Source organism: Rattus norvegicus, chromosome 20, assembly GCF_021556685.1.
Source record: "Rattus norvegicus strain SHRSP/BbbUtx chromosome 20, alternate assembly SHRSP_T2T, whole genome shotgun sequence".
Taxonomy (NCBI): Eukaryota; Metazoa; Chordata; class Mammalia; order Rodentia; family Muridae; genus Rattus; species Rattus norvegicus.
In genome coordinates this window covers 30,533,827-30,561,437 of record NC_141553.1, presented here as the reverse complement: position 1 = coordinate 30,561,437, position 27,611 = coordinate 30,533,827, and the positions used below count along the sequence as shown (strand labels likewise).

The following is a 27,611-nucleotide window of genomic DNA, read 5'->3' as shown; positions in this document are numbered from 1 at the left end:
AGAAAGAAAGAAAGAAAGAAAGAAAGAAAGAAAGAAAAGTAACCATGAACCTCACACCCCATGAACCTCATCCCCCATGAATCTCACCTCACTATCAACCTCAACCCCCATGAACCTCACCCCACTATGAACCTCATCCCTCATGAGCCTCACACCCCCTATGAGCCCTGAAAGTAAGATATGCTAACATCAGTGCAACAATGGCACAACTGTTACCTGAAGTAACCAACCACTTTGTGACCCAACTACATGAGAACCTATGCCTGACACTGTCAACCAGGCCAAGAGCCTGTAGCTAGATAGACCATGGCTCTAGGGGAGACCCTAATACCACTATTCTGCTAAATGGACATAATGTTAAAAATGACTCTGAATAACATACTGCTTATCCATAGATGGGAGCATCTCTCAAGCCTCATCAGCAGTTCCTTTTTGCTGTAATTAGCTGTCAACACAGAAAGCCAAAAACTGGCCAGCATGCAGAGAGTAAGAGACTTTGGAGTACGCGGCTCTAGATGGGTACATCTAGACCCATCTATACCGATATACATGGGGTACAATGTACCCCTCCCACAAGGAATACAGCTCTTTCTGGATACAGTGGAGCAGATGTATGCATGGGTCCACAGCTATTCTGACAGCACGCATAAGACATATATGCCCAAGCCAGGGGAAATCCCAGCATAAAGGGAAGTGGACATGACATCTCACTCCAAGCTGAGGAGATACTCCTGCTGGAAGAAGAGTCAGTTTCCTCTAATGATGTGACCCCTGGCTTACTGCTCACACTCCCGAGCAGACCTCATACTCAGGGACAGTCGGCCCACACAAACAGGACCTGACGGGTTTGAGAGAGAGGCACGAACAAGAGAATATGACATTGGGTGGGTAGAAAGGTGCGGGATCCGGGAGGCAGCAGGGGAGAAAAATAAATATAATCCAAACGCACTGTATAGGATTCTCAAAGAATTAATAAAAACAGCATCTTTTAAAAAGGAAAGAAAAAAAACTCCTTGTTCCTTGCTGACAAGCTCATTTGCTATTTTAAGAAAAAAATCACCAATATTCCATTAAGAAGTAAAAATAAAGTTCCTTTTGAAAACACGGAATGCATAAATGACACGCCAGTTATGATCTGAGACACTGTATTTAGTCAGTGACTCATCCCAGCCTCAGTTAGAAGTCATAACAGCAGACATGACGCTGCTTATAGCAGAGACCAACAGCTCTGTAGGGGCCCTCAACTGGTCTGGGCAGAGGCCACTTGGTGCTGGAGTGGAAAGCACAGGCCCTAGGGGGGGGGGGGCAGTGGTTCTCAACCTGTCAGTCTACCACCTCTTTGGGAGTCAAACAATTCTTTCACAGGGGTCACATAGCAGATATCCTGCGTATCAAGTATTTATATTACAATTCATAACCGTAGCAAAATCAGTTAGGAAGTAGCAACGAAATAATTCTATGGTTGGGGGTCAGTCCAACACGAGGAACTGTATTAAAGGATAGCAGCCTTAGGAAGGTTGAGAGCCACGGCCCTAGGGTCTTCTATAAGGGCCCGGCAGTCTGAGCATCACTGGGCTAAGCGTAACTACCACGTTTGAGACAGGAGATACTGACATCCCCTTTTGCAGATGAGGCTAAGGCCAGAGGAGTTGAATTTTTTCTCAAAATCATCCCTTAAATAGAGAACGGGTAGAGCTTGCCTTCTCTTGAGGTTATGGCCCCATAGGATTTGGGGACCCAAATCCTGATCTGCTGCTACTCTTCACAAGTGAAAATGGGCTGGACACTCTTCGGTTCTCACCTCAAGCCCCCTGTGTTCATGTCCCACCCCTTGAGAGTCTTACATTGTGTGTGTGTGTGTGTGTGTGTGTGTGTGTGTGTGTGTGTGTACAGGCGCGTGCACGTGCATGCATGCATCATGCTTACTTGGACACACATATTCCCATATCCTCTGTTAGCATAGTCTAGGCTCCACCGCACAGTTACCTGGCAACAGCCAGGGGTGCCTGACTCACTATAAAAGGGGCTGCTTGCCCCCACCTCACTCTCTTTCTCTTGCTCCCACTCCTTACCCTCTCTCTCTCCATTCCTCTTCCCCCTCTCTCCACATCCTCATGGCTGACCTCTACTTCTCTACTCCCTCCCCACCCCACGGGCCCCAGAGACAACCTTCCCCCCACACCATACCTCACCTCCACCAAACATACCACTTCCTCCATGTTTTTATAAAACACAACATACTCTCTCACACATCAACGTCACCTTATTTTACAGACATCACTGATAAAACTAAGTAGACACCACTGGACTCACTAAACATGGAGTCCCATTTGCCAGAATGACTGGGCAGTGAACCCCGCAAGGCACCTGTCTCCTCGCAACCAGCCAGCACTGGGATCGCAGGTGTGTGCTACTATACCAGCCTCTTTGCAAGGATTTGATTTGTATTTATAAGTTCGCATGTCTGTCTGTGTATGGGTGTGTGCACGTGAGGCAAAGTGCCCTCAGAAGGTGGTGTGAGCCATCTCTCCACCCTGGTACCCAGCTGCCTAGCATGTGCCAGGTTCTGAGTTCAAATTCTCCTGCTGCAAAAAGGAGAGAGGGAGTGGGGGAGCATGTGGTGGTGTGAGCTGCAGGGGTTGCTTTTGTGTGCACTGGCGATGTGGAACCAAGTCCTCGTGTTCATAAGGTAAACACTTTACTCAGAGGCCTGGGGGCACCTCTCCATGTCCCGTAGTATCTTATGTAAGTGTTTCTTTTTATCTTTTCTAACTTTCTCCCAAAAGTGATCAAAAGGACATTGTTAATGTATCCATCTCTTCCTGGTCAGGCAGAGGAATCCTTGAAGGTAGAGACTGGGTTCCACTGAGGCAGATAGCATTTTAAAACACTGTGTCAAGAGGCCAACAGACTTAAGTTCAAATTCCAGCTCCAGATTTGCTGGCTACAAGAGTCGAAAACAACCCCTACTTCCGTTTCCTTTTTATGCAGTGCTTGAATTTGAACCCAGAGCCTTGCGAATGCCAGGCAGCTGTCTGGTGAGCTACATCCCCAACTTTTGGGGGTTTTCAGGGAAGTTTTTTTTTATATATAGTTCCCTCTATATAACCCAAGCTAGCCCCGAACTGGCAACCTTCATGTCCAGCCTCCTGAATGCTGGACTTAGAGAGATATACCACCATATCTGGCCCTCTTTGTATGATCCAAAACAGATACTATTTGGAAGTAAGGACTTGAGAAAATAAGACTCCTCCCAGACAAACCAGAGCATGACAGAAACGTGCATCTTGGCAACCTACAGTCAACCGAGGCAGGACAATTCCAATGGTCTTAACCTCATCCTCACCTCCCAGGGTGAGGCCAGACAGCACCGTCTCCTCAAGCCAATGCAATTTCTCAACCCTCCCAAGCTAGAGATCACTTCCGGCACCTTCATTCGGGATGGTGTTTAGAGCCCAGACGAGGCTCCAATTCCAGAACTGCTGGCTTGGCCAGTCCCCTCCCATCTGCACCTCCGTCCCCTGCCACCTTTTGATAGCCAGTCGCATGTATATTTGTGGACAAATCTAGTTTTAATAAACTCTGCAGCCTCCTCATTAAGCTGACTGCCCAAGGCTAACGCTCTCATGCCGGAGCAACGTGAGCTTTTGATGCTGTGAAATGATCTATTTGCTGATTTCTGAAGGTAGGTGTTCTCGCTCTTCTGCCCGTGTGCACTATTTGAAGCTGCATCATTAGCCCTGCAAATTCCAAAGATTTGCACAGGTCTATGGGATTGAGGGAGGGAGCAACCTGAAGTGGGGCAGCCTCCTGGGGCAGCGGTTCTTCTGCAGAAATCACTAGTGCCAGCTGGCCGAGCCATCTGTCCTGTTCCTTGCAATGAGCTTCCCCATGGTGTCCCACAAGGCCCCCAAACTCATCACACTCCCCATCACCAACCCCAAATAACCCAGGCTTCCCTGTTCATCAAATCATAACCAGGTTCCGCAGAGCACGCCTAACTGCCTACTCCTTGCCCACAAAGGTGCCACGCCACCTCTTCCCTGGGTTCCAGAAGGTGGTTTCACGCGTGCTCTGTATCCAGCAGTGACCTTTCTAGACCCGGGCAGGTCATGCAGCTCTGTGGCTCAGAAGCCACCAGAGACCTCTATCACCACCCAGATCAGGAATGGCAGAGGCAGCTCACGAAATCATTTAGCTCATTTTGGAGGCAGTGCGTGACTCTGACATGGATGGTTCCTATTTCCTTACAACACGGACATGCTGGCCACAAACCCGCGACCTCAAGCGCTCCCACACCCAAAAACAGCAGTCTCCTCAGAGGTATGAACCTGTGCTCCACCCTGGGGAGAACTCTGGCTGGGTGTAAATCCCCCTCCTCCTACCTCCCTGAAAGGTACAGCCTCGGAAAGTTGCTTGGTGTCCCTGTGCCTCGGTTTCCTCATCTGTTAGCCCAGAATTAGGGGCTAGGATATAGCCCAGTTGGTACAGTGTTCATAGGATACATGAAACCAAACTGGGCATCCGAGCGTTCTCTGGATGCCCAAGGAGCTGGAGGAACCTTCCAAGGTGGTGTGGATGAAAAGGGAGGCAAATCCAGCGGCCGAGACAGCCTGGTCCCTCATGAACAGTTAATTGGATGTGCGCTCTTTATAAGGCATTTTGATTCTCAGTGGCTTTTTCTGCAGTGGTTTGACTACGCTTGGCCCAGGGGTGGCACTATTAGGAGGTGTGGCCTTGTTGGAGTAGGTGTGTCACTTTGGGGTGGGTTTGAGACCCTCCTCCTTCCTACCGGTCTAGAAGCCAGTCTTCTCCTGTTTGCCTTCAGAACAAGATGTACGACTCTCAGCTCCTCCAGAGCCATGCCTGCCTTGATGATGACAGACTGAACCTCTGAACCTGTGAGCCAGCCCCGATTAAATGTTGTCCTTTAGAAGAGTTGCCCTGGTCATGGCATCTCTTCACAGCAGTGAAACCCTAAGACATGTTCCATCTTCAGACAGACTCGTTAGATCCTGGCCCTGTATAAGGTGGGACCTCACCGCACAAACTATTACAGTGGCCATCCCGCCTCACCTCCTAATTGGCCCCTCTACCCACAAAGGCCCTGCCCTTCCCGGCAGGGATCTACCACCCTTACCCATGGGCACCTCTCTTTTTTCCAGTTAATTTAGCTTTACTTAATATGCATTAGTGTTTTGCCTGCACGGACGTCTCTGCTGTGCCAGGGTGACAGATCTTGGAGTTACAGATAGTTGTGAGCCGACATGTGGGTGCTGGGAGTTGAACCTGGGTTCTCTGGAAGAGTAGTCAGTGCACCCTTACTCGGGCCCCCTGCCAGCACCCTGCGCCCAACTCGATGCAAAGCCCATAGTGCAGATGGGTAGCCGAAGTCCTGTGTGCACGCGAGTGTGCAAGAAGCGTGGACAGTGAAAGCAGAGTTCGTCTACATTCTGTTCACTTCCCCCTCTCCAAGGACTGAACAACCCAAGGACCACCTCTCCATCTGGTGCCCCGTCTCCACGGACCGCAGCATGTCTGCAGACCACCGCCACATCTGGGCCTTACATCCTTGCTGGAGAGGAACCACCTCCCACACCTGAGCCATCTCCACAGCGGCAGGATGGAGAACGGGACGCTGGAGGGGAAGCAAGCAAGTGAATGGAGTTTGATTCATTTCTCCAGTGTGGGCACTGGCTTGCGGCAAGTCCCCTGACTGGGCAACGTGGTAGGGAACTGGAGCCGGGGGGCGAAGCAATAGGTGGCCTGGGCTAGAGGTCCTTAGCACTGACTTCCATTCCTGGAATCTGGGTGTGTGGGCTCCTCAGCCCTCAGTGAGGTCAGAGCAGGGTGAATGAGGCTCAGTCAATGGATGCTTTCACAGTTCCAAATGGATCCAGAACTCGGAGGGAGGGAGAGGCCTGGAACCCATCCGCAGAGCTATGGGGTCTCTCTCACCACTACCATGAACTGAGGCAGCTTACGATTCCCACTGACCACTGTCTGTTCCAGCAATCCCACAGCCAGCCAGTCTGACTCTAATACCTTCATAACTGCTCTTCTGGTCCCACAAGACACTGCACCAGAAAGGAAGGGACTGGGGGTTGGGGGGAGAGCAAGGGCAGGGTGGGGAAAACCTAGCAAGCTTCCTACTGCCTACCCTTCCCAGCCTTGGAGTCACCCACTGACCACCTATAGCTTCTTTCTGTGCTTGGATTTTGATTTTTGTTTTCCTTCTGGCTGGGTAGGGGTGGGGTGGGATGGGGTGGAAGGTTGGTTTTTTTGTTTTTTTTTTAAGATTTATTTATTTATTATGAGTACACTGTAGCTGTCTTCAGACACACCAGAAGAGGGAAGGCATCAGATCTCATTACAGATGGTTGTGAGACACCATGTGGTTGCTGGGATTTGAACTCAGGACCTCTGGAAGAGCAGTCAGTGCTCTTAACCACTGAGCCATCTCTCCAGCCCTGGAAGGTTGGTTTTTAATACAGGTATCACTATACAGCCTAAACTAGCCTGGAGCCCATGATCTCCACCTCCAGGGTGCTTACAGGTAAGTACTACCGTGCCGGACACCTGTTTTGTTGTTGTTGTTGTTTGATTAGTAGGTTTTTGTTGATTTTTTTTTTGAGTCAGGGTCTCATGTACCTCACACTAGCCTTGAGCTGACTACGTAGCTGAGGATGGCCTTGAACTTGGATCCTTCTGTCTCCCCTTCTCGAGTAGTGGGATCGAGAGAGTACACCACCAGGCTTGAATTACTAGGCAAACACTCTCCGGACCGAGCTGCATCCCAGCACATCTGCTGCTGCTTTATTGACCAGCTGCCTGTTTCAAGTATTCCTCCAGGTATGAAGGCCACAGCTGGACCTTAGAGCAGTGGTTCTCAACATGTGGGTCGAGACCCCTTGGCGGTGTCCGCATATCAGATATTTACATTATGATACACAACAGCAGCAAATCTAGTCATAACGTAGCAATAATTTTATGGTTGGGGTCATCACACCATGAGGAACTGGTAGTAGCAATAGGAAGGTTGAGAACCACTGCCTTAGAGCAAGGCCACTCCCTCTCAAACCCTGGAGTGGCTCCCTTTCCTGCCCCAGGTACCTGAGGCTGAGCGGTCTAGGCAGGCCCCATGACCACCTAGGCACAAAGAAACAATACACAAAGAATAGAGGATCGGGTTTACTGGAAGCTTCCCAGTCTCGTCCTGCCTCCCACTGCCTGGACATGACACTCTGCATTCGCAGTTCTGGGCCCCTTGACACCAGTTCAGAAGCCCCAGAGGCTCCAGGGAGCAAGCTTCTGAAACAAAAGCTGCCCTCAGCTGGGGCCGGGCACTGAAGTGCAGCAGGCCTAGGCACCAGGCCAATATGCTGGTGGCACAGCTAAGTTCTGCTCCTCCGAGTCTATTGATTTTCCTTTTCAAGCAGTTATTTGCTTCTAAGTTGTGCCCTCACATTCCCGGGGTCCCACCTACGCGCGCTCTCTCTGAGCTGACACATCCTGCCAGGCTCACAGCCTCTGACCCTCCGAGGCTTGTTGACGGCTGCTGCAGCCACAGCCGGCCCACACAAGCCCACTTTCCCAGACCCCAGTGACCTGAGAGTTAACAAAGCATCTTGGAGAGGGGGCTGGTTCCTCAGCACCTGTAGAACTGACACACATTCAGCCCAGGGTTGGGAAGTAACTGCCAAGTTCACCCAGCAAGGACAGGGCTGAGCTAAGGTTCAAGCCTCACGCCAACAGACCTATTGTCAGAGGGAGGAATGGAGCCACAGGGACCCTGGTTGTGTCCCACTTGCTGGCTCTGCCTGTCTGGCAGAAGAAACCAGCCTGAATGATGTCTTCCCTAAAGGCCAACATACTGTTAGGTTTCAAACCTTGGAAGCATTAGAGGTGTCTATTTTACCTATCAAAGCCCACACTGGCAGTCGGCTTGGTTCTCTTTGCGTCCCTTAGTCCCAACCTGATGCAAGGGCACCCCTGGCTGGCACACCCCACCCCTCTTCCCTAAATTTCTCCAGCCCAAAGGCTGGGCTGCCCTTCCACCAAGTCCCCTTCCCTATATCATGCAACCATCTCAGTTACCTCATCCTTTGGGCCTCCTGGCTGCTGTACCTGGTTCCCCTTTCCCTCTTCTCCTCCCCTCCTCATAAGACTGGGGGTCCTGTACACTCCAGATTCTGCCAGATGTGCCTGCCTCTGCCTCTGCCTCTGGCTCTGCCTCTGCCTCTGCCTCTGGCTCTGCTCCCCCACATATCTAGAATAAGCAGTCTCCACCATGCCTTTTATTTCTTTTCTTTTCTTTTTTTTTTTCATTGAACAACCTAGAGAGGATGCCTCCAGGCCGGGCCTCTCCTTACAGAATTCTAAGCGCATGAGACCTGCTGGGCAGCCCCGAGTCTGTGAACAGTGCTATAGTTAAACACACAGGGGCTCGTATGCTCATGAAATATATAACACAGGGATGCCCAGAACAAACTGGTTACAAGCAACCTCAGGGAAGATTCTGAACAGTGAAGAAACAGAAAGTTTTATGTGGTAAAACGTCGAGCACACGGGGTTGGAGACAGAGAGAGTTCATGTTTGTCAGGTGGTTTTGCTCCCCACCCCGCCATGGTCGGTTCCTTCAGAAATGCAGTTTTTAAAATATTAACTTGCCGACTGCTGTATGGAAATTCCCTTAGCTTGCTGTAAATACAGTAAATACCTCACACCACTAGACTCAAAGCTCTCACTTCTGTCCCCACTGTGATGGGGATGGTGAGGGTCCTTGCTCTTGAGTCCATAATAAAGACCTCGATTCTGATGTGTTTACATCAGACTTGGCTCCTCAGTGGTCTCTGGGGTCCCTGTGACTTGGGTGTAACACTTCCGCCTCGAGCATCGTTCTTGTTATTTACCACCCCGCCCACCAGGCCAGCTGGCCTTGGAGCTCCCAGACATCCCATCTCTACCTCCAGCTTGTGCTACAGCAACCGGCTTTGTGTGGATTCTGGGGATCCAGACAGATCCTCATACTTACATAGCAAGCATTGTGACCTCCGAGCTCTTTCCCTAGCACTTCTGCTGCTAAAGCCACTGGGGCTGTGGTGTTCTATCACAGTAGCCTGAATGGACAGGGGCATTAGAATCTCTGGGTCTGACCCAGGGAGGGTCCTAAACCACAGAGAGGGCAGGGCTATAGCCGCAGTGTGGGAGGGAAGGTGCACTCTAGAGAAACGGTTGGTCGGCTCAGCTCAGAAGTGAGCAGTGTGGACTGTGGACACCCAATCCTGGATACATAACTCTCCTTCCAAAGGTTCTTCACTCCAGAGAGAGAGAAGCTTCTCTGGTGCTGGGGGAAGGTTCATGCTTGGTTCCCCAAACCCTGCAGTACTGAGAGACTGTCTATCAGCAGTTCAGACAGAAAGCTGCTCACACCCCCTCCCCATGCTCACGCCCACAGGTCACACAGAGGCAGAGCAGGGGGGGGGGGGTTCCCATCACACAGGTACTCAGGGTCCCTGAGGAGAGCAGCAGAGGGCTCTGCAGCAGACAGATGGTCAGCACCCAGTCTGTCAGCCCCATAAGAGGCAGGACTCAGGAACGTGGGACAAAAGCTCTGTCACTCATAGGGGGCAGACACTGGAGGCTACGGGACACTTCAGGAGCCTGTCCTGCCCCCATACCCTCAGAAAGGCTGTATCTGGTAGACCCTGGGGACTCCACAGGTTAGAAACATATAAGCCCCAAACCCACAGGTTGCCCCAGGAGCTGCAGGCTAACCTCAACTAAGGCCAGGGCTTACCTCCCAGCCAGGACAAGGTCATTCCTGCTACAGCCCTGGCTGCTCCCCTAGTCCTCAATGTGTATGTGTACAGAGGGGGGGGAGCGGCGGAGACCCACCTCAGTTTCCACACCATACACACCAGAGCAGCTAGTTCTTCTGAGCACACGGTCAATACTCAGTACATATTTGTTGGGAAAAGAGCCAGTAGCGAGTTCATTTTCAGTCAGACTCGTACTAAGTGCATAGTAAATACCATCATTCAAGAAAGGGAGTTCTGGGGGCTGGGGATTTAGCTCAGTGGTAGAGCGCTTACCTAGGAAGCGCAAGGCCCTGGGTTCGGTCCCCAGCTCCGAAAAAAAGAACCAAAAAAAAAAGAAAGGGAGTTCTGTTGGGCTGCGTATGCGCGGGGGACAGAGGTAGGAGAACCTCTATTGAGTCTGAGACCAGCCTGGTCTACATAAGGAGCTCCAGGACAGCCAGGACTGCACAGTGGATCATATCTCAAAAATAAGAAAGTTTAATTTAAAAAGAGGGATCACAGAGCTGGAGAGATGGCTCAGCGGTTAAGAGCACTGTCTGCATTTCCAGAGGTCCTGAGTTCAAAGCTCAGCAACCACATGGTGGCTCACAACCATCTGTAATGAGATCCCATGCCCTCTTCTGGTGCGTCCGAAGACAGCAACAGTGTACTCATATACATAAAATAAGTAAATAAATCTTTAAAAAAAAAAGGATCTTGGGGTTGGGGATTTAGCTCAGCGGTAGAGCGCTTGCCTAGCAAGCACAAGGCCCTGGGTTCGATCCCCAGCTCCGAAAAAAAGAAAAAAAAAAAAGGATCTTATCTCAAAATTTAAAAAAAATTAATTTAAAAAGAGGGAGGGAGGGAAGGGAGGGAAAGAGGGAAGGAAGCAAACAAGGAGTTTCCAGATTTTGTAGTTCCTACAAGGGTCAGACAAGTAAGTACACATACAGGAAATGAGCTGGCTGGGGAGGACTGAAACCCAGTAACAGCCAGGCCAGCTGGTGACAGGGCGCCATCTGCTGGTAAGTGCGGGGGAAGTAGCTAACAGCAAGTGAGCCTGGAAACGGGAAGAGGAGGCCACACCCCTTCTCTCCCTAACCTTGATCTCCCATCCTCCGGCTTGGTCTCTCCCAACGAATGCTCACTTTGACTGCTAATACTCATCTGGAGGCTTACCAGACAACCCACCTGGCCAAACCTTAGACCTCAAGGCAGAGGGGACTCTCACGCAAAGCTCTTGTCCCTGTACTGCTTGGGAGAACCTCGTGCTTTCAGAGACATGGGGCCCATGAGTCCAAGCATCTGCCCAGCTTCCAGAGAGTTCCAAGAGGAGGATGCACAGGACTGAGTTTGGCAAGCACCACTAAGGGGCTGTGTGTGTGTGTGTCTGTGTGTGTGTGTGTCTGTGTGTGTGTGTTTGTGTGTGTGTGTGTGGTGGGGGTGATAAACAGGACCTCATCAATATTACAAACACCTGTCTCTCAAAAGACATGGTTAGAAGGCTGAAGGACAAGACGGAGTCCAGAAACTAAGCTAGCCAAACACATCTGACCGGACATGATAAGAGAACACATAGGATCCCAGCATTCAGGAGGCTAAGGCAGGAGGAGCTGCAGTCCAGCCTGGACTACATAGCCAGACCTTATGTCAAACTTTAAAAAAAAATTAAAATTGTGAAATAGAATACATAAAGGACTAGGCACCAGCAAGATGGCTCAGTAGATACAGGCATTTACCACCAAGCCAGATAAACTGAATTCTGACCCCAGGAAGCCTGGGGGAAGTTGTTCTCTGACCTCTATGTAATCACTATGGCATGCAAGGGCCCCACCCAATAATAAACAGAGAATAGGGGTTGGGGATTTAGCTCAGTGGTAGAGCGCTTGCCTAGGAAGCTCAAGGCCCTGGGTTCGGTCCCCAGCTCCGAAAAAAAGAACCAAAAATAAATAAATAAATAAATAAATAAATAAATAAATAAATAAATAAATAAATAGAGAATAAATGTAACGTTTAAAGAATATAATGTTTCTAAATCTGGGCAGGATGGCGCATGCCTTTAGTCCTAGCATTTAGAAGACAAAAGCAAATAGATCTCATTGAGTTCCAGAATACCCAGGGCTGGGGTTGGGGATTTAGCTCAGTGGTAGAGCGCTTGCCTAGCAAGCTCAAGGCCCTGGGTTCAGTCCTCAGCTCTGGAAAAAAAAAAAAAAAAGCCGAACACCAGAATAGCCAGGGCTACGTAGAAAGACACTACCTCAAAAGGGGGGAGGAAATCAAAGATACCTGCATACACATACACACACACATTAATGAATTTTTCAAACTTAAAGAAAACTCACTTATTTTAAATGGGTGACAGTGGAAGTTGGGAACACAGATATCATCAGAGATGGACAGGTGGGGTCACAAGAAAAGATTTCAACATCGTTAGTCATCAATACAGAACTGCAAATAAAGCAACAAGAGGTGTCGTCTCACCCCTGAACTGAAAACCATACTGAGTGCTGAAGAAGAGATCTGGCTTGAGAAGGGTTGCTCTATAGTCAAATCATGCTCACCCTGCATAGTCAAACCTCCCTCAGCCCTGAGCAGTCAAATCCTCCCTCATCACTCACAGCCCAGCAACCGCTTACAGCACTAAAAAACCTTCAAGTCAGCATCGATGACACATTAAGGATGTGGGAAACCTAGAAATCATCCACATGTCCTCCAGTCGGATTGCAGCTACATCCACACCACTAACCCCACTCAGGGGAGAAAGAAGCAGCCCACGGATTCTCGCACGCCGGGGTGCAAATCACACAGGCTGCTGAGGAGAGGTGGCTGGCGGGAGTCCCAGCCTTGTGGGAGGCTAAAGCAGTATGGATGATTGCATGCTCAGGACCAGGCTAGACAACCTTAATGAAACTGTCACAAAACAAAAATTAAAAGTGCTAAGGATGGGGGCTGGTGGGATGGCTCAGTGGCTAAGAACACTTGCTGGGCCCTGGCAGTGGGTGAAGAGGCATTTTGTTGTTCCCGTATCAGTCAGGGGTAGAGCGGATGACAGTCCTTTGTTGATCCGAGTTTGATGCCCAGCTTGGTGGCCAAAGCTGTTATATGCCTAGGTCTCCTTAAACGTCAAATCGAATCAAATCCGGGCAGCTGAGTGCGAGAGGAGGAAGACAGACAGGAGCTGTGTTCCGCCATGCCATGCGGTTTGGCAGGGAAAGGCGCACACAGACCTGTCCTCTGCTCCATAGCGCAAGCAGGCCACAGACACACAAACCCTGCCTTCTACCAAGAGGTGCAGAGCAGGAGAGGAAGATGGTCGAGACACCTGTGGTCCAACACCATCTGCAGACCCGCTCTCCGGGGCACTGCACAGGTGGGCCACAGACACAAGCTTGCCAGAGGATGTCACCCGGGGGCTAGCCAGGCTACCACAGGAGCCACCACATTGTGTGAGGATGTGGTGGACAGATGGGAGAGAGAGAGAAACGGAGCAGCCTGAGCTTTATTATGAGGAGACAGAACTGGAGACTCGAGGGTGGAGAGGAGGAGTCTGTTGTGAGCCCTGCACCTGAGGCCATGGTGAGCCAGCCTGAGCTGCTGCTGAGTCCCATGTCCGGGTCACTGGCTGTGCTGCAGCAGGGTCGGTGTCAATATCCATGGCTCATACTAGACTAGAGAACAAGGGGACATCCCTGGCTGGGGCAGATGCCGAGGGACCATGTGGATGTCCAGGGGCGGTGCAGAATGGGCTGCACCCCTCACTGGCTGCAGGGCTCTGGAGAACCAGCGTCACTTTTTTACTGGCTGCAGCACTCAAGAGAACAGACCCTGCACCTTGACCTGGGCTGGCCCCGGTGGCCTGATTGAGCTGATCCCAAAGTTGTGAGCAAGAGAGAGAAAGTTGGCTCTGCCATGAGGTGGCAGGGGTTCCAGAGGGGTGATGGTGCCCTCTTATCCTCCCCACTGAGTTAGTCGAGAGCTGGCCCAGCCCCTCACAGGCTGCAGCACTCAGGAGAGTGGGCCCTAAGCCTTGCCTGGGCAGCGCAGTGGCGCTGGCTCTGGAGTCGAGGGTTCGGGTGAGCCAGGCCCAAGGACGTGACAGCTGACCCTGCCTCCTGCAGATGGCAGCATCGGGTGGTCTACTGTGAACAGTGCGGGGAGCTCACCCTGGTGCTGTGAATGAAGGAGAGCCAGTGCTAACCAGCTACCACCCAGGCCCAGATCCAGGGCTCTGAGTTGGCCCACCCTAAAATCTGTATCAACTGCAAATGGTTGGGATGCATGAATGGCCAGTTCTGATCTCCATGACACAGGGCAACAGAATAACAGGGAGGAGGCCTGGTAAGGACCCAATTCTGATGGCGACGCAGAACCCAAATATCTTGGATCAGACCAATGACTCATTGCAATTAACATTGCACACTGCAAGTGAAGCTGTGCGGACAGAGGGGTACACTGTGGGACACACAGCTTCCACGAAGAGATGTTTTCTATGCTTTGTTTCTGTTTGTCTGTCTGTGTGTTTTTTATTTGGGGTTGGGGGCAAGGTACAAGGGTAAAAGGCAAAACTGAAGGGACAGGGTAACCCACAAAAAAACTTAAATAAAAAAGGTTTCTTTCTTTATTACTTTTTTTTTTTTTTTGGTTCTTTTTTTCGAAGCTGGGGACCGAACCCAGGGCCTTGCGCTTCCTAGGTAAGCGCTCTACCACTGAGCTAAATCCCCAGCCCCTCTTTATTACTTTTTAAAAGAGCACTTGCTGCTCTTTCAGAAAACAGTTGTCTGTAACTCCAGCTCTAGAGGACTCAATGCTCTCCTCTGACTTTTGAGGGCATCTGTATTTTCGAGCACATACAGGTACACATAATTAAAACTGTAAGGCAAATATGGTGGTACACTTTGGGAGGCAAAGGCAGAGGCAAGAGGATCTCTGCAAGTTCAAGGTCAGCCTGGTTTATGGAGCAAGTTCCAGCCTAGTTAGGACAACCTAGTGAGGGGCTGGAAAGATAGCTCAGAGGTTAAGAGCACAAGTCTGTTCTTCCAGAGGTCCTGAGTTCAATCCCCAGCAACCAAATGGTGGCTCATGACCAACTGAAATGTGATCTGGCACCCTCTTCTGGCATGCAGGTGTACATGCAGCTAGAGTACTCATATACATAAAATAAATTTAAAAAAATTTTAAAGGGGGCTGGAGAGATGGCTCAGTGGTTAAGAGCACCCGACTGCTCTTCCAGAGATCCTGAGTTCAAATCCCAGCAACCACATGGTGGCTCACAACCATCTGTAAAGAGATTTGGTGCCCTCTTCTGGTGTATCTGAAGACAGCTACAGTATACTTATATATAATAAATAAAGAAATCTAAAAAAAAATTAAAAAAAATGTTTAAAGGACTACATAGTGATTCCTTGAAGAGGAATGAAAAAAAAAAAAGAAAAGGAAAAGGCAGGCTCACAGGGGTGTTTCTGAGACATAAGAGGAGACAGGCTAGGGTAGACTCCAGCTACTGAGCTCCTGCCCCCTCATAGGGCGTCAGAGTGTTTGCCACGTCAGGCTCTGAACCACACAGGGCTGGATGAGCTGTGGTTTGACCTCCACTCAGCTGGATCAACAGCAAAGTCACCCATACGCTGTGCCTAGCTGTGTCTGTAAAATTCCCACAACATGATGTGATATACGCTTTTATTTCCAGCATCTGAGAGCCTGAGGCAGGAACATCACTGTAAGTTCAAGGCCAGCTTGGGCCATCCAGTGAGGTCAAAGCTAGCCTAGGCCATTGAATGACTTTGGGGGTCAGCATGCTTGAGTTTGGGTTACACAGTGACACGTCACAAAATTTAAAAAAAAAAAAAAAAAGTAGTCTCACATAGGGAATAGAGTGCCCTTTTAAAACATTCAAGCTGCAGGGGCAGCAGGGACCGGGTACAGAGAGGGGGGAAAGGGGATAACATCTGAAATGTAAATAAATGGGGGTTGGGGATTTAGCTCAGTGGTAGAGCGCTTGCCTAGCAAGCGCAAGGCCCTGGGTTCGGTCCCCAGCTCCGAAAAAAAGAAAAAAAAAAAAGAAATGTAAATAAATAAAATATCCAAGAAAAATAAAATTGAAAAAACAAAACATGCCTGTTTCATCTCCTTTAAAACAGGATTTTAACGTCCTAAAGTTCTCAAGACAGTTAAATGAGTCAGGATTGGCAAAGTGCCCACACAAGTACCTGGGGAGTAGAAAAACTGGGGAGGCAGAATGGTGGGCAGGAAGAAGGCATACTGGGCCTATCAAGGTACCAAGCTGAGGCCATGTCCCTGCAGAGAGCTGGGGGTTTTAAAGTATGTGACCTTCAGCAAAAGGTTGTGCTAGGAAGAAGGCTCTGTGTGTGTGTGTGTGTGTGTGTGTGTGTGTGTGTGTGTCTGTCTGTCTGTCTGTCTGTCTGTCTGTCTATCTGTTTGTCTTATCTTTCTTTGCCTCTACACTGAGAAAAAATTCCTCATAGATTCTGAAATCACAGGCCTCTGGGTGTGTGTGTGTGTGTGTGTGTGTGTGTGTGTATGCTCTCTTGCGCTCTCTCTCTCTCTCTCCCTTCCTTCTTTCCCTCCTTTCTTTCTTTCTTTCTTTCTTTCTTTCTTTCTTTCTTTCTTTCTTTCTTTCTTTCTTTCTTTCTTTCTTTCATATGAGTATACTGTCACTCTCTTCAGACATACCAGAAGAGGGCATCAGATCCCATTAACAGATGGTTGCGGGGTTGGGGATTTAGCTCAGTGGTAGAGCGCTTGCCTAGCAAGCACAAGGCCCTGGGTTCGGTCCCCAGCTCCGAAAAAAAAAAAGAAAAAGAAAAAGAAAAAAAACAGATGGTTGTGAGCCACCCATGTGGTTGCTGGGATTTGAACTCGGGACCTCTGGAAAAGCAGCCAGTGCTTTTAACCGCTGAGTTGTCTCTCCAGTCCAAAAATATATTTTGAAAAAAAGAGCAGTGTATACTTCATCAAAGAACATCTTTTAAAAAGAGTGTGTGTGTGTCTGTGTCTGTGTTTGTGTGTATACACCCAAATGTCACAGGACCCATGTAGAGGTCTGAACCTATAGGACTTGAGTCTCTCCTGCCGTAGGGTCTGAGGGTTAAGCTTGGATCCTTGAACTGAGCCTCTTTATACACTGAGCCATCTAACAAGGCCTTGTTTTTGTGTTTTTGTTTTTGTTTTCCCAGACAGGTGACACACAGTAGGTGCTCAATATGTGGGTGCTTCTTAAAGCCCAGATCCTTCAGACTGTTTAAGCCTGGTCAGGTCACCCTCCAAAAGGCAAAAGGCAGACTGATGGGGAGCTCGGAGTGCCCAGGTCTCACATTTCGCTTCTGTGGTCAGTGAAAGGATGACAAGGCATGTACAATCCAACCTTGACTTTAAAGGCCCAATTCGTGCGTCAGGAAAGTCTCCAGCTTCAGCAGGACCTTATGGCCAGCCGTGGGCTCTCCCATGCTGACTGGAACTTTGCTGTCCTCAGAGTCCTGGCAATCACTAGCTACCGCTTTACACCAAGGCTGTGTTGTACAGAGAGGGACTCAGCTCCCATGTCCTCAGTGCGGGCTCCAATCCCAGGATGGCACCGCAGTGGCCTGGCAGGGTGGCTGGAGGTGCCTTGGGTTCCTCAGCGGGCATGGACCCTCGCCAGTGCAGAAGCTGGTGCACCATGTTCTACCCTAACCATCCCCCACACATTACCTAGACAGACCCTACTCCTGCTCGCTTGCTGACCTCTGCACCTGACCACTGCACACATGCATTTGTAATCGCTGGTCTCTGGAGTTCCAGATTTTGCAACATGGTGTTTGGGGTCGGGGGGGTATCACCCCAAAAAAATACCTCCTGAAGGTTGAGGTGACAACTCTAACTCGGCAGGGGACTCTCCCAGTCAACTCCACCCAGTCCCTTTTTTCTGTCCCCTTAGAGCGGCTGCTTCCACCTAGAAGCCTCTGGGGTCAGAGTTCAGTTCTCCCTCTTTAGCTGCCCCCCCCCCCCGAGCATTCTCACGGCCTACTGAGTCCCACACATCCAGTTATGGATGAGAAGGAGCCGCCCGGTCCCTCCAGCCCTGCCACCTCAGAGAGACATGCCAACATATACTGCATTGGTCCTCTCAGAGGGGATGTGAAATAGGCCTGTGTCACCCGGATGATTGGCACCTGTGGAGATGTGTTTGTGTCACCTAGGACTTAGCCTCCGCCTCCACCTCTGGGTGTGAGAGAAAAATTAAAAATAATAGCTTCCGATTATCAAGCTTCCTGCATCTCAAGCAACTGACAGGTTTAATTGTCCCAAACCACCCCGTGAGGAGGACACAATTACCATCCCCACTTTAGGGTAGGTGACCTGGTAAGATGCCAAGCTGGTAGGTAGAAGAGGGAAGATTCACATCCAGGACCCAACAGCCCAAAGCCAAGCAGAGAGTCTTGAAAGCTGAGGGTGACTCCAGAATTCTAGAGGGCCACAGTTCACAGGTGTCCCTAAGGCTCCCTCCAAAACCAGCAGAAACCTTTCCACTTCCTGACAACCTGTTATCCTTTGGCCCAGCTCAGCAAACCCTCCACATACCAGCATGGTGCCTAATGCCGTACTAGGTTCAGAGAGCGGGTGCAGAACACCACACAGTCAACTGCACGTGGTGCCAGGTGCCTTTAACACCAGCACTCAGGGGGTAAAGACAGGCACATTGCTGTGAGTTCAAAGGCCAGTCTGGTCCCTATAACATAGCATTCCATTCCAGCCAGATACTTGGTGAAAAAAAGGCCATGGTGTTCCTGCCCTCTAAGAATGCCAAATGGGTGACCACAGAGGAGGAAGGGTAGATGGGATAAAACTGAGGGCTTCCTGGAAAAGGCAGTGACCAAGCCTGTAGAAAGGTTGACTGCTTCTCTAGTCCCTGTCATCGTCTGACTCGGAGCCTGCATTCCAGACACACCTGAAAGGGAGCTCACACCTGGGTCTCTGCTCCAATAATAACCACCACCAAAACACTTCCTTGTTATGAAAACACACACATGTGCACACAAACCCCCACATGCCTGGAAAATCCATCTCTGTCAATTCAAGCCCACCTCAGCCATATGCACTCTCACCCCATAGGCAGGGATATGCTCTAGCAATCTGGGTTCCTATAAGTCAACATGCCTGAGTCCCTTCAGGGGCACTGATATTCCTGTGAACTCATACACATGTGCATATGTGCGCATGCACACACACAGGCACATACACACTTATGTATATATAGAACACACAAGTACCATTCAAACATCAGTTACTCATGTTCACACAGGCGCAGGCGCACACTAAGTCATACATACACAAAGATAATTGTTTGACCTCCCCGGTCTCTCCTGTCATTCACATCTACAGAACTCAATTAGATGGATGGCTTGCTTAAATGTTTGAAGTCTCAGTGCAAGTAAAAGGCTGAAACGCTATGATTGATTCAAATTCTTTTTTAAAAAATGTATGTCACGACAGTGGAGCGTGAAAGTGACTTCCAGCTGGGAGAACCCAAAAGCCCACACAGGCTAGCCACTCAAGAGGCTTCCAACATGGGGTGACTCATGCATGTCCAGAATGATGTTTTAAGACAGTTCAAGGGAACATACGCACACATACAGGTCACTGAAGTTATCTAAGCAGGCAGAATCCACAACCCGGCACGCTCCCAATTTCTTTGACCAGCACCCAAAACAAGAGCAAAGTCTAGGCTAGGCAGTGCTGGTGTACACTGTTAATCCCAGCACGGGAGGTAGAGGCAGGCAGATCTTTTGTGAGTTCAAGGCCAGCTTGGTATTGAGCGCTAGTTCCAGGACAGCCAGGACTACACAAAGAAATCTTGTCTCAAAAAACAGAAACACAAATCAAAACAAACAAACAAACAAACAAAAACCAAAGAACAAAATGTAAGCTAGGACACACAGTACCCACAACTACCACAACTGTAGTGAAAGTTCCATGCAGAGTTTGTCCTCCTGGCCACACACTTCTGTCCCCTTCATCTCTTTCTGAGCCATCTCTGAGTTCACAAGCCAGTCACAGAGTAGAAGAGCCAGGCCTCACTTACCCAGGGTATCTGAGCTGCTTTCCACAGTCTCGTTGACCTTCCTTGCAACTCTGGCCACGGCCTCCCCCATCTTCCTCAGCATGCAGACGTGGGTGTTTGGCTCCCAGCCTCCAGGCCGGTCTGCTACTCACAAAGGGGTCTGTGCCTAGGGAAGACACAGGACCATGAAGCACCCGCCTGCTAGGGTCCCTTGAACAATATTCTTCTCCCTAGGAACCCAGGCCAGGCCAACAAGAAGCTACAAGGAGTTCCCAGGCCTCTCATCACCTCCTCCCTCTTCCCCTCCAGCTCCCCCTCCCCTCTTCATCCTCTCGAACCCAGGCTACATCCAGCTTAACCTTTGCAGGGACTGCTCTGATCTGCCACCCAGAGGGTGAGGGCAGCTGGGCTTTACCACTTTCCTGGGAGGATCAACACACGTGACCTCACCATATACACATGACCTCACCATACACAGAACTTAAGCCAGTGGCCAGGCAGATGTGAGGACTCAAACGACCTGTGACTCAACAGGTGGGGCAGAGTGTTGGGGAAGAGGCCAGGTCAGCTAACTACTGGAGAGAGAGACACCTGTCTATTCTGCAGCCTCCCAGCCAGAGCTCAATCAACACAACGAGGCCAGGTATCCCGCTGACCACCCCCATTTACCAGGTCCCTACTACAGGGCAGGAAGCGTGGTGCCAAGGCAAATGGACCTTGGAGCCTACAGGTGGCTGGTCTCTAAGAAGACCCTACCTGCATGCCAGGTAAGAGGGAAGGTTACCTCATTCTCAGCTTGCTTTGGAGTTTATCTGCAGGGCAAAAGAGAGGGCTGGAAATAAGAAGGTGTACCGGCTGGTTTTGTGTGCCTACTTGACGAATGTTAAGAGTCATCCGAGAGGAAGGAGTCTCGGTTGATGAAAACCTCCATGAGATCTAGCTGTAAGGCATTTTCTCAATTAGTGAGAGAGCCCAGCCCAGGGTGGCTGGCACCACCTCTGGCCTGGTGGTCCTGGGTTCTTTAAGAAAGCAGGCTGAAAAAGCCAGGGGAGCAAATCAGTGAGCATCACTGCTCCATGGCCTCTGCATCAGCTCCTGCCTCCAGGTTCCAGCCCTGCTTGAGTTCCTGCCCTGACTCCCTCCAATGACTTGGAAGTAAAAGTCAAATAAACCCTTTCCTCCTTCATTTGCTTTTTAGTCATGGTGTTTTGTCACAGCAAGAAAACCCTAAAACAGAAGAGAAATTGGGGGGTTGGGGATTTAGCTCAGTGGTAGAGCGCTTGCCTAGAAAACACAAGTCCCTGGGTTCGATCCCCAGCTCCGAAAAAAAAAAGAAAAAGAAAAAAAATAGAAGAAGAGAAATTGGATCACTGGGGAGAAGATGTTTAAGTGTGGGGGGGGGGGGGCGTGTAGCTGGGGAAATGGCTCAGTGATTACCAGCACTGGCTGCTCTTCTACAAGACCTGAGTCCAATTCCCAGTGCCCGCATGGCAGCTCATAAGCTTCTTTTGGCTTCTGAAGGCACCAGGTGCCAGACATGCACACGGTGCACAGATATACGTGCAGATGAAACACCATGTACATTTTTTTTAAAAAAATGGAAAAATAAACTGGAGATGCAGCTTAGCTGGTAAAATTCTTACCTGGGTTCAATTCCCAGCACCAAATAAACCAGGCATGGGGAGATGTGCCTGTTATCCAAGTATTAGGAAGTTTGAGGTTAGAATTTCAAGGTCATCCTTGGCTACATAATAAATTCAAGGCCAGCCTGGGCTAACATGACACCTTGTCTCAACTAAATAAATAGATAAATAAGGAAATGAAAAAGACATAGAAGTAACCAAGACTGTTATTACAGGGAAAGAAACCAAGACACAAATAACGGTTAGGTACCCGGGACAAGTTCAAAGTGATGGAGCTATAATCGGGTCTGTGTCACTTCATACTTGGTGTTCGCCTCTGAAAATCACCTAAGTCACCATACAGAGGAAGGAACTCACAGGCAATGCTAAAGGCCCTCTTCTCTCCTCTGTCTCTCCTGGCCCTGTCCCCAGTCCTGAACTCAGTAGCTATGAAGGGAGTGTCAACAAATCCACCCTAGTCAGGGACCAGAGACAGAAGAATAGGGACAGAAAGAAGAGGTGTGAGGACAGTGTTTGGAGCTGGCCAGACAGGGGCAAGCAAGGTCAAGCGCAGGAGGACAAAGGTCCCCAGCATGTGTGTCCCACTGAAGGACCAGAACATCCTGGCCATGGGAAAGGCCAAAGATCCAATTCTACCACTGAGTAGCTGGGCCGGGTCAGAGGAGGTCTCAGCTACACTGGAACCTATAGCATCTCTCTTGGTGGGTGTGCACAGCTGTGCCAAGGATGCGAGCCTGCCTCACTCTGAGTCCAGAACTCATAAACCCTCAACCAAAGCCAGCTGAGAGGGTATAGGAGCCTGTGGCACGTGCAGGTGTGACGCCAGCGATGAATCTTTCACGGATGACCCAGAGGACTCTAAGCAACACCTGGGGAGAACTCATCCTCGAGGAATGAGTAATGATCCCATCCCTCCACTCCCAGAAAGTGTCCCCTGACTGTTCCTGCCTCACCTTGGAGGTCCCTCCTCCCTCTGAGCTTCCAGGGTAATTAAGGACTCAGCACAAGTCACTCAGGTTATTTAGGAGCTTCAAAATGTCTCTCTCTAGCTGGCCATGGTAGCACACACTTAATAATGCCAGCACTGGGGAGTTCAAGGCCTGCCTGCTCTGATCCACAAAATGAGTTTCCAGACAGCCAGAGCTACATGATATAGAGATCCTGTCTCAAAACAAACAAAAGAAAATAAAAATCTTTCTAGCCCCGCCCCACCCCGCCCCTCCCCCACTGGCCCGGGAGCACATCCACCCGATGCTTCTCTTCAACACACACCATTTGGGTTTGAAACCTGCATGCAAGTCCATGTTTCAACATGTCTAAGATAAGGGTCCAATTTGAACAGGATCCTAAGTTCACACGCCTAAAATAGTCTGCAGAGCATGGGGCAGTGAGTGACTGGCGGGGGAGGGTATGGCAAATGGGACCCCACCACCCCCAATATGTACCTTCTTAGCCCAACCCCCCAAACCTGAATTAGTGCCGTCAAAATTGAAGGGACTCATCTATCTTTATTTTTTAATTTTACTTATGAGTACACGCATATACATGTGTGCATGTGTGTGTGCATGTGTGTGTGCAGGTGCGTGTGCAGGTGCGTGTGCGCCTGCGTGAGTGCAGGCAAGAGCATGCGTATGCATGTGTGTGTGTATGAGAGAATGTGTGCATGTGTAGTGTGTGTGCACATGCGTGTGTGCACACATTTGTGTGTATGAGAACTGAGAACGTGTTTGTGCCTGTGTGTGCACGTGCGCATTTGCAGGCACGAGTGTGCTGTGAGGCACATTGGGAGGTAAGAGGACAACTTTCCGGAGTGTGTTCCTTCTACTATAGATTCTTGGATCAGACTCAGCTCATCAACGTTTAGCAACAAATGCTTTTACCCAAGGAGCCATCTCACTGGTCCTCAGGGGATTTACCTTACTTAACTCCTTCACTGGGAAATTGAAGAGCCAAGAAGGCAGGTCAACCAGTTAGATGGAAACAGACACCCCCCCCCCAATTCTCCTAACTCTTAACCTGGGGCTTAACCTGCTATTCCAGCTCCATCCGCCTCTCCAGAGAAACAGTACATTCTGTACAGGGGCCAGAGACGGTAGCAAGGCTCCAGAGCTGAGGAGAACACACTTGAGGGGATGGAGTGGGCTCCTGGCCCCACCAAAGGCCACTGAGGAAACTATTCAACTGTATTTGGCAGCTCCTTTGGCCCCAAAGCCTGGGCCTGTTTGGGATCTAACCAGCCAATTAACCTACGGGGATGTATTTAATATCTAATAGAAACTTGGAGAGAAAGACTAGAACAGCTGGTGCTGGTGGCGCAGGCCTGTAATCCTGAAGCAAGAGAATTGTAAGTTCAAGACCTGACTGGAGTACAGAAGTGACTTCAGGAGCAACATAACGAGACTTTTCCCCTGGCCCTGCATTTAATCCAGTACTGGTGGGGTCTGGGAAGGATGAGATGGGACACATGGCGTTCTCTTTCCCTTCTCTATGTTTTAAAAAGAGGGACAGACCATTGTCCTGTTCAAAGGAGAGACAGGGCTGTGGGCTGCCCCCATAGCTCCATGAACAAACTGAGTCCATTCACCAGAGCCCGCACATCAGCACTGTTTGAACAATCACAGCACTGGGCCCCCTCTGGAACCAGAACAATCCACAGGTCCCAGGCCAGCCCCACAGGTTCCTAGGCTCCTAGAAGCAGGAATCCAGGCAGTCCTTTACTTAAGAAAGGTGGCGGCAGGGAGTCAGGGAGAAACAAGAGCCATGGGCCCACATAGGCCTGAGCGGCCCTGGTATCACCAGTGCCACTTAACCAGGATTCTGGGTGGGGGAGACTCAGGATGCGCAAGGAAACTGGACACGGTAGCAAGTTACCTATGCACAAGGAGAGCTGAAACAGGAAGACCTCAAGTCCCAGGTCAGCCTGAGCTACAGAACAAGACTGTTCGCCTGCGCCCTGGCCCCCACTGCAGTTTGTGACGTAGCCCCAGGACGTGTTTAAATTTGAAATCTTCTGGTCACCATCTATAAAAGCCACACCAGACAAGAAAAAGACAGAGACAGGGTATGGACTCGAGGTGCCCCCCACCTTCCGAAACTGCGACATGGTATTTATTAAGCTGCACATCTACTAAGCTGCATTGCTACCTCTCCTGGGATGAACTGGGCCCACAGGCTACAGGTTGGACATGCCTGATGCTGCAAGCTTCCCACTGGGAGACAGAATGAGCCAGTTATATGTCAGCACAGCCTAGGGGTAGGGGGCCTGTAGCCTGTAGCATGACCCCAGAGAGAGAACACATAGGGTACCAGACACAGGTAGACAAAGAGACAGAGAGAAGGCCTGCAGTCTATTTCAGATCTCTGGAGGCCTTCCTAGTAGGCAGTCCTCTGAGGAGCATAACTAATCCAAGCAGAATTCTGGAAAGTTCTCAATGTTGTGGGGCAGCTCCAGTTGTGAGATGGAAACATCCCCTTTCTCAATGAAACTGTTAATGCAAATTAACTGACGATAATTCACTTCTAAGGAAAGACTCTGCAAGCCATTAAGGGCTTCCTACATTAAGGCATGACCAATCAGTAGGTTATCAAACAAGGATAGACCGGAAGTTTGCATATAATAAACTGAAGGTACGTGTGCTACTCTGCTTTGTGGAAGCTATGATTATGAGCACTGCATAATTTCTCTGCCAGTTCTGAAACTGGTCTCACCTAAATTCCAAACTTGGGGCTGGGGTATTTAAACTTTGACCGTGGCACTGGCCCAGTCTTTTAAGGGTCAGAACTCAACTTCGTTATCTGCAGCCCTAAGATCTTTGCAAAGGAGCCACTGCGACAGTTCGGCCGCACCAGCTGGTCCTATATTTAGTTACTGTTGTGGTCAACTGGGAACTTTAGAGTCTGGCAGCTGCTGTGTGGGGCAACCCGAGCCTCTGGAGCCATGCACACAAGTTGCCCCACCACTGGCTCCCGACAGACTTCGGGACCCTGTCAAGGTCAAGAGCTGATGTGGGGAGGTAAGAGGCACAGTACTAGTCGCACCCCAACAGTCCCAAAGGTCCACCCGAGACCAGAGCAGAGTTGACCCACTTTGTCACCCAAGGGAAAGAGCCCGCTGGGGCAATGATCCGGACGCGTTGGCGCCTGGTTTCTGATCTGAGCTTTAGGGTTTGGAGAGCCCTGCGTGAGCATCCTTAGACTGTACCTGCCCGTGATTGTACACAGTGACCAAGGACAGAATCCCCCGGACCCCATACCCTCAGACAGTGGCTACTCATCTCCAGTCCCGCGCTGGCCTGGCAGACAGGGACTAGAGCAAATGGAGCGAGCAGAGGAGGGGAGGCTGGTGATCACAGAGGCCGGGGGGCGTCCCACACTGCCAGGAGCGGAAAAGCACTCCCGACTGACATGCGCAGCTGACTCTCCCCAATGGGCACGGGCGTCTCACTGGGGAGACGGAAGCTGGGCTGCCTGGGAGCTCTAACCACAAGCCTCACACTCAGGCAAGCGATCTCCAGCTGGCGAGTCCACGACCCCTGGGCACCGCCCGAGCCATGACTCGGTGCTACCTGGTGTACTGGGGGAGGGGAAGGAACGCGGCCAAGCCCAGGACGGTGCTTTCCCTTCTGCCCCTGCCACGCTCGGCCTCTTGGCCACCGTTACGCAGAGCGGCGCGAAGCCTGTGGGCCGCTGGAGGCAGCACTTACGGCGACAACGCGTCCTAGAGCCCTGCGCCCAGCACTCACGCTCCCGCGGCGACCGCCGGCACCTGGTGCAAGTTCTGAGCCCGAGGGGCGGAGCTAAAGGGGCAGCGAGCTCAGCGCGCACTGTCGCTCAGCCAATAGCGACGCCAGGATGAGACCCAGGGCGGGGAGGGGCCGGAGCTCCGGCCACGCGCACCAATCAGCGCGCAGAAGCTGCGCGCTCTGGGACCCAGGGAGGAACCGCTTTGTGTGGAGTCGGCCAAAGCAAGTGCTAGGTGCGGGCTCCTGTACCTTCTTGTTTAGGATGCTTCTCCTGACTGAGTTGCTTTCCCACCACACCCCCGAGTGAGGCTGAGTTCGGCAGATCGGGAAACTTTGGAAAACGCAAGGAAACGCTAATTGAAGCCGCACTGTAACTTCATCTCTCCAAAGCAGAGTAAACATGGAATTAAAGTCTCTAAATACCTGCTTCACCGGGTCATTGTGAGAATTGATGAAGGGACTGTGAAGTCCAGCGCTGCTGCGACGCAAAAAATCACAACTCTCATCTCAAAATGGCTTATCCTGGAGCCAAATAGGAGTGACCCTAGCCCAGAAACACAGACAAATTATTCCAAATTTCATGTTCCAACATGGTAACAGTTTGATAAAGTTGTGTTCTTTTTTTAAAGATCTATTTTATTTGTATCTTCCCGCATATAAATTTGTGCACCACGTGTGTGCCTGGTGTCCTCAGAGGCCAGAAGAGAGGTCAAATCTCCTGGGATTGGAGTTGCAGACAGCTATGTATATGGGAACTGAACCCTAGTCCTCTATAAAGGAGCCGTCTAGCTATCTCTCCAGCCTCTTGATGAAGAAGAAAAACATAAAACAAGACACTTCTCAGTTATGTTGTTAAGGACACCAAACAAGCAGGCTACAGCAAAGGGGGAAAGATCTCAGCTATAGGCCCAGATGCTAATCTGAGGTCATTCTTAGCCCTTTGGTTGATTGGAAACTAGGGATCTATTCACAGACTCTAAATGACTCACTGTATAGTTACAAAGATGTTAGGCCAGGTAGAGAGCAGAACAATCAATAGTTGTTAAAGGGCATAAAGATGCCACAAAATAATCTGCCTCCCGACCTGCAACATTCCAACCTCTGTGTATCACTAAAGTTCTAATCAGTAAAACAGACGAGCAAAAGATACAGTTCTTTTCAGTAATTTGTATTCCAGCGCCCAGAACCACAGCTTCTAAAATGTAGCCATTTCACAGATCTCCTGTTGTGTAACGGTTTCCAAAAACACACTATCCTGTGGGAAGCTCCTTAAGCAATAAACCACTCAAAATAGCTTCAGGAACCTCCTTAAAAACTAAAGTCAACAATTCAAAATAGCTTCAGGAGGGGTTGGGGATTTAGCTCAGTG

At 50.2% G+C, this 27,611-nt stretch overlaps 1 protein-coding gene across 5 annotated transcripts in view; it reads right to left on the bottom strand.

The window, feature by feature from the left end:
- The window catches only part of Lrrc20 (leucine rich repeat containing 20), a 108,254-nt gene that overhangs the window by 79,161 nt on the left and 1,482 nt on the right, over positions 1-27,611 (bottom strand). For 3 of the 5 annotated variants that reach the window (XM_087598157.1, XM_087598159.1, XM_087598160.1), the window contains exons 1-2: positions 26,204-26,279; positions 19,879-20,023 (exon numbers count right to left, since the gene is read on the bottom strand). In XM_087598157.1, coding sequence (XP_087454283.1) covers positions 19,879-19,960 — 82 coding nt within the window. In that variant the 5' untranslated portion in view covers positions 19,961-20,023; positions 26,204-26,279. Of the gene's footprint in view, positions 1-19,878; positions 20,024-26,203; positions 26,286-27,611 lie in introns of those variants that run through there. The other 2 variants (NM_001109171.1, XM_087598158.1) reach the window with 2 other exon arrangements.